This window comes from Gasterosteus aculeatus, chromosome 2 (assembly GCF_964276395.1).
Source record: "Gasterosteus aculeatus chromosome 2, fGasAcu3.hap1.1, whole genome shotgun sequence".
NCBI classification, from domain to species: domain Eukaryota; kingdom Metazoa; phylum Chordata; class Actinopteri; order Perciformes; family Gasterosteidae; genus Gasterosteus; species Gasterosteus aculeatus.
In genome coordinates, this window is record NC_135689.1 from 16,055,984 (window position 1) to 16,062,600 (window position 6,617).

Sequence of the window (6,617 nt, forward strand, 5' to 3'; positions counted from 1 at the left end):
GAGTTCTGTTGTTAACTTTTAATGTAAAAGAAAAACGGTAATTACTCTTACTCAAAATTCAACTTAAAAACTGTAGAAAATGTAAACGTACTTTATGACAAACTGATTCTATGTTTTAAAGGGACAGTTCACATTATAATCTGATACATATTTATTCTCTTATCCTTTGGGAAGACACTTTGCTGTTGAGCTTTTCAAATATATTTAGCACTTTTAGTGCCTTTATAGTCACATTATATCGAAGAGGAGACAACAGGAGACAAAACTAGGAAACTCCAAAACAAGCTGGATTGATAAATAGCACAACAAGTGAGATGGAAAATGTGTGTGTATATTTGATTTTGCATTGCTGTCCTAAGAAAGATCCTAATCTTAAATGCTGACAGTAAAAGGAAATGAGGTCTTTTTAGCGATAAAAGAGGGATAGGAAATGACATGCAACTTACTCAAATTGGTAAGATTTGATTGATAGCCAAAGCCTTTAACCTCTCACACACTTTTTAAATGCATTTCTAAAGAAAACTGATGGGTAGTGTAGTGCAGATGTTACAGGGTAACAAGGACACTTCCCCTGATGATGCATTTTACTTTTGAGAATCTAGGATGAGGACAAAATAAAATGGAGACAGAAGTCTGATAGAAATGGATGACAAATTCTTGAAAAAAAAAGAGAAGTTCTCTAATTGAATAAATGTGTCACAATGAAAGTTAAGTCTTGAACGTATCATGTCAGATACATACTTACCAATTGTCTACTTCGGAATGTAAACCTCCTGGATACAAGTAATAATCCTTCTAGATATACATGTATATTTAGAAGTATTATCCACATGGCACTTTTTGTACTATTTTCATATCCTGGGAAGTCTTTCCAATAAGTGTAGTATGTCTTCATCCTAAAATACCACTACTACATCTACTAAAGCAGATAACACGTTCATCACATTTCAACGGTGCTTTTCTTTGACCGTTTACAAGCTGGGGTCATCGGTGCTGGATGTACACGGCCCTTTTTCCCTTCTGAATGCTCTCAGGTGCATTAGACCCGGGGAAAAGCACACTCTGGTTGTGGCCTTCAGCCCCTCTCTGGAGAAAAAGGTCTGTAGAACATATACGATCAAGCACTGCTTTTTGCTGGAACGTAACAAACATGCAAGTGTGACACGCTTTTCCCACCATTGGATGAATCCACTGATTTATTCCTCTCCAGCTTCAGCTTGTTGTGCCACTCAAATATTATTTAGTGACCCCCCCCCCCCTCCACTGTTCTGAAGTACTGCGAGATTTTGGAGGTGCGTAGCCAGAAGATGACCCTGGAGATGACTCTGAGTGGAGTGGCCGTGGTCCCTGCCGTCACCTCCTCCCACCCTGGAGGCGTCCTTGACTTTGGCCATGTGTTGCAGAAGGAGTGCGCCACGCATGTCCTGAAGGTCAGTCCACAGCGTGCCGATCGCAGAGGGCAGAAAAGACCAGCGAGACAAAGATTGTTGGCTTCTCTGTTCCTTTCATGTCTGATTCAACTCCATTGATTACGATTGCTGGTTTGTTTTCACATTGCCTTGATGTTTGCAGGGTAGGAACTGACATTAAGTCCTGTTCTGCCCGCAGCTGCAAAACAGCTCAGTGGTGGCCGTGGGCTTCAGGGCGCTGCTGGCCAGCCTCTCTCCCTCAAGGCCTCCGGGTGGAGCGGACGGCCTGGCCTCCCTGCTGCGGACTCACACTGACTCTCCGGTCCAGCCTGCTGTCGGTAAGGCACAACTAACACTGCAGCCATTCCACAGGGAACCTGAAAACTCCCAACTGGCGGAGATTCACTTTGACACACGTAGGTCAGAACCGAAATAAATGAGAGTAGAAGCAACAGATGCAAACAACCCCATGAAACCAGTGTCTGGCTGAGTAACACTTACTCCTGGTACTTGTGTCCCGTGTAGGATCCCAGAACCTTAACGGGCTGAGTGTGTTCAGCGCTGTTCCAGCAGAGGGCAGCGTTGCTCCGGGACGGAGCCTCGACATCGCCGTCACCTTTCGGCCCGACCACCCTTCTGTCAACTACTCTGACAGGCTGACCGTAGAGCTCGCGAATAAGGTCAGCACAACGCCGCGCACGCACAAAGACGTTGAGATCAGGACACTCGACTGGACCTTGATCTTAATCGCTGGTTGAAAAGCATCCCGGGGTCCCGGCGAAAGGCTGCGCGTCTCCGTTCTAAGGCGACCTGAACACTGATCCAATTCTGTCTCTCAGAGCAAAGTGTGCGTGGTGGATGTGAAGGGAGCGGCTTCTTCACACAACATGTATCTGTTGGGAGGAGACGTGCTGACGGTGCCCATCGAATCCCTCCTCCCTCCACCGACAACCAGACGACCTCCGCTCAAAGGTACGCAGGCCGCTGCCTTCATCTCCTCCTCACGGTTATCCACTTCTGCTGTGATGGACATGATGTAGTCTAGAGACATGGAGTCATTGCAGAAGGGGTCAATATTTCCACTGGAAATGGATTCAAGTTCAAGTATAATCTCAAAAGATTAGACACATTAGATATTATGCCAGCAAGGGGCAGGCGCTTAGTTTTAGTCATTCATGCTCATCAATCATAGGATACAGCCAATGTGCTGGTCACCAGCATTCAGATCATATAGTAACACAAGATCCAAAGGTGGCACATCTCAAAGACAAGGTTGCTGTACAGTTCACCAAATTAAAGCAATGTCAACAGTCACGATCAAAAAACAAATTGAAACAAATGCTCAGCACACTCGTTAAACTTGCTTGAATTGTATAAGCCAACATAGTAAATGTCTTTTGGGCTATTTGATATCCGTCAGTGACTGTAAATTATTTCTATTTGGATTTGAAATTCATGAATGGAAGCAAAAGGATGTCTGGAACAGTAGAGACCGTTCATCAGCAGGAGGCACACCTACATTCTAACAGTACCATGCCGAGCGATTGACACAAAATACAGCTGAGCCTGGTGGGAATGTCTAGTTTTGCAGCATATAACTTATACATATAACATATAACCAATGAACCGTATTCCAATTCCATTGACTTTAAAAGAAAAGTGAAATGATGTTGTTAAGAGGCTGAATCTGAGCAAACCGCTCCCCCGGTGCTCTCTATATCTGTCAGAGCCGGAGCTGAAGGAGAAGCCCACCACCCCCGTGCTGGTGACCCTTCGGGCCGGCTACAGCGCGGGAGTCATCACACCTGCGGTGAGGGAGCTGCAGGTGGGCTGCATCGCCACACAGTCCGTGAAGAAGGTACTGTGACGTCATCGGACGTGGATACTACCACGTGTTTCATCAAGGGAACTGTGATGCATCGTGAGACAAGATGAGTTGATGTGCTAACGGCTTTATTTTAAAACTACACTATAAAGGATTTAAAGCTATTCTGCCGTCAATGTGACAACCGATCTGACTCCTCCATCGGGCCCTTGTTGGGGCCTCTTAAATCCACAAACATAGTTTGACCCACAAAGCATAATGACACATAGACTATGAAGTGAGACGTGTCCACAAACCAGGTTTCAACTTCGGTGAGGAAATCAAATGCGTGGCTTTTGTCTAGAAGGTCCGTGTTCTCCTGTTTTCCAGGGCGGTGACTTTCAGTGGGACAACGCGGCGTCCCTGCAGCCGCTCGGCTTCAGCGTGGAGCCCGGCAGGGGCTCCGTGGAACCGGGCCACCAACGCACCGTCACGGTCACATGGGTTCCCCACAGTGGGTACAAGGTGAGGCCGATGAGCCACGAGGCTGTTACTGAGTAGGGGGGGAAACAAGCTGTACAGAGGAGGGGCATGGGCAAGTCTGCATAAATATGTAGGTTGTACAGCTAAATGACCTATTTTAAAAGAAGTAATACACATAATAAGCTGCTCGTTGAGTGAAAACAATAAAGGAGTCACTTTTTGTTCAGTTTTTTACGGTTTAAAATCTGATTCAGCTTCTTTCAGCCTTTTGCAACCTTAAGAGAATCGATCACTGTACGTTGTACTATAGAAAATATTAAGTACAATAGAATTAATATTAATATTGAGTTATGTCAGTACCTTGTACTGCAATACCACCATGTAAGCTCCTGTGTGTGTGTGTTTGTGCGCGTTTCAGCCCTATGAGGTGGTGCAGACATGTTTACCTCTCACCTTGACGGGGGATGAGACCAACGTTTACAGAGTCACCCTCATGGCTTTGGTCTCCACCGCGGCCGACTGACCTCTACAGCGTCGGGACCCCGGACAATTGGGAATCATCTCACACCCACATGCACTCTGACATGTATGTGGCAAGGCATGAACTAAAACATTGACTATTTATGGATTAAATGTATTCAATCAAATCAATAAAAGGTGGAGTTAATGTATCTGGAAATCGTCTTAATTGTGGACTTTTCTCCACGGTGACCGACATGCCCGGTGGGCCACAGGTCAAGTGATGTCACCGGCTCATTTTTTTAAATGTTTTTAATTTCGCCACCAGGGGTTGTACCTAATGCCAACTGAGCAGCTGTGTTACATCGGGGTTACGGGTGTGACGGTGGAGTTCTGGCACTACATGCGTGAGGTGGGAGGACGCAGAGGTGACAAAATCTGTCAAACATGATACATAATATGCAACGATTAATATAGATTAATAATGGATAACGTTAGTTTGGATTAGAGGCTACTTTTGCACAATTATAGCCCGTTGATCAGCCATCGAATGATGCATCGGTTTAACATAAGAGGAGAAGTTGATTCTGGAAGCTCGATGGCACGAACAGTGATGTCAATAACACTGGTATCAATCTTAGTAGAAGGCCAGTGGTAATTATCACTGTATTCTTATTACTGTATTATTGAGAGCTAGAGTTCAGGTTTTGGCAGCTTCAATCCAAAGATATTAGGGCCTGTGTCAAAGAGTCAAAGGTGAAAGATTTAACAATGGAACTGGGATGTCTGCAATCCTAATCTTTTTCATTGGATTATCAAATCTCCAGCTCACATGCCATGAATTAATAAATAAATGTTGTTATTCCACAGTTGGGAGAATATTTTGACTGTCACAATGTCCACTGAGATATTGTCGTTGAAGGCTTTTACAGCTTAGAATAAATTTACTGGGAGGTAACTGGTTGTAGATCAAAATAGGTTTTGCCTGAATTTGAACTTTAGGGATATCACTTGGGTCGGCCCTCCTTTCCGTGGACTGGGACCAGACCAGGGCTCAGCCACAATGTTCCACGTACCAGTAGCTGCTACTAGGAGCCTCCTGATGCCCCCACTGCTCCTCCTGGGGTCATGGAATCCCTGGAATGTCCAGGAATTGAATGTGCTGTAGTGTATTTGAAATAGTGGAGGTTAGGGAAGTTGACCTCCCGCTCTGGGAAAAGTCCTGCATTATCAGCATGTGTTATAAAACAGTTGCTTTAGGAACTTTCTTTAACAACAAGCTTATTTGCAATAGTCAGCACAAAATGTGAATACATTCCTGCACACTGCTTTCTCGTTCCCAGTTCTTCTTGTTATTCCTGCTGGACTGTCTATACAGCTTACTGGATAACATTCATTGTAAAAAAAATAAGAATTATATCAACTTTAGTCATAGGAGATATTTTTGAATATGTGATACTAGCCGCTCAAAAGCAGTTTTTCTTGATTCTTTCTTTTATAACGTTACTATAATTTTAGATGCGTTTTTTAAATCAAATTGGACTCCATGACAAAAATGGGTTAAAAGATCCAACGGTGAAAAGTAGTAGTTTAATGCATAGACTACTCCTTTGTGTCACCTTAGACGTTAGGGGTGTCCAAAGTCCGGCCCGGGGGGCCGATCATGGCCTTTTAATGTATTATTTATGGCCCGTTAGTATTGTTAAATAAATCATCAATAAATCATAAAACTTTCAAACGCAATTCCTCCTTTAACAGACAATAGACAGCATCACTTATGACTCTTCCAAATGATCATGGGGCAAAGATATTTATCAACTTCATGGTGTCAAACTGTATTCCATATAGTTTGTTCAACGTTATATGACTTTCCAGATATGAATGAAACGCACAATTGTGTTTTTAGAGTTTGTTCACGCGGGCCTGAGTGGCTTATATTTGGCAACATTGCAATTTGAAAAATAAAAATGATTGTGACAATGGTAATTGTGTATCATTTGCATGTAACATTTATGGTTAAAATAGGTCATAGGGGCCTGTTGGTCCCCAGGGCATCTATATCATTCATCACTCAGATCGTGTGTCTTTGCGCTTTACCAAATTCATCAATTTAATGGTGAACAAATTCCAATCACATAAGACATTTCGGAAATCATTTCCCTTTTGTAATACCTGATGTTACAAATATCCACATCTGAAATGCTCATTGCATTCAGTGTTCACTTGCTCGTCTCCGTGGGCGGTGTGCAGCTCCAGGGGAAGCAGGACATGTGAACAGCAGATGTCAGTAATGCCTCAAAACGGACCAATGGGATCTGACCTCTCTAAGAGATACATGCTGTAAGCATTTATCAGAGATTGGAGGAGATTATGCTAAATCAGATTACTGTACCCCAACCTGCCTATAAAAAGCAAGGTCATTATGAGCTTAGCCTCATGTAATGTCACTCGTTTTATGAAAA

General features: G+C 43.6%; 1 protein-coding gene across 28 annotated transcripts in view; it reads left to right on the top strand.

Moving 5' to 3' along the window:
- Positions 1–6,141, top strand: part of cfap74 (cilia and flagella associated protein 74) — a 43,964-nt gene extending 37,823 nt beyond the window's left edge. For 21 of the 28 annotated variants that reach the window (XM_078084767.1, XM_040193288.2, XM_078084774.1 and 18 more), the window contains 8 exons: positions 979–1,098; positions 1,275–1,430; positions 1,609–1,747; positions 1,935–2,089; positions 2,249–2,381; positions 3,137–3,267; positions 3,604–3,738; positions 4,115–4,375. In XM_078084767.1, the coding sequence (XP_077940893.1) occupies positions 979–1,098; positions 1,275–1,430; positions 1,609–1,747; positions 1,935–2,089; positions 2,249–2,381; positions 3,137–3,267; positions 3,604–3,738; positions 4,115–4,219 (1,074 nt within the window). In that variant the 3' untranslated portion in view covers positions 4,220–4,375. Of the gene's footprint in view, positions 1–978; positions 1,099–1,274; positions 1,431–1,572; positions 1,748–1,934; positions 2,090–2,248; positions 2,382–3,136; positions 3,268–3,603; positions 3,739–4,114; positions 4,376–4,483 lie in introns of those variants that run through there. The other 7 variants (XR_013451475.1, XR_013451477.1, XR_013451476.1 and 4 more) reach the window with 2 other exon arrangements.
- Positions 6,142–6,617: the final 476 nt, after the last annotated feature.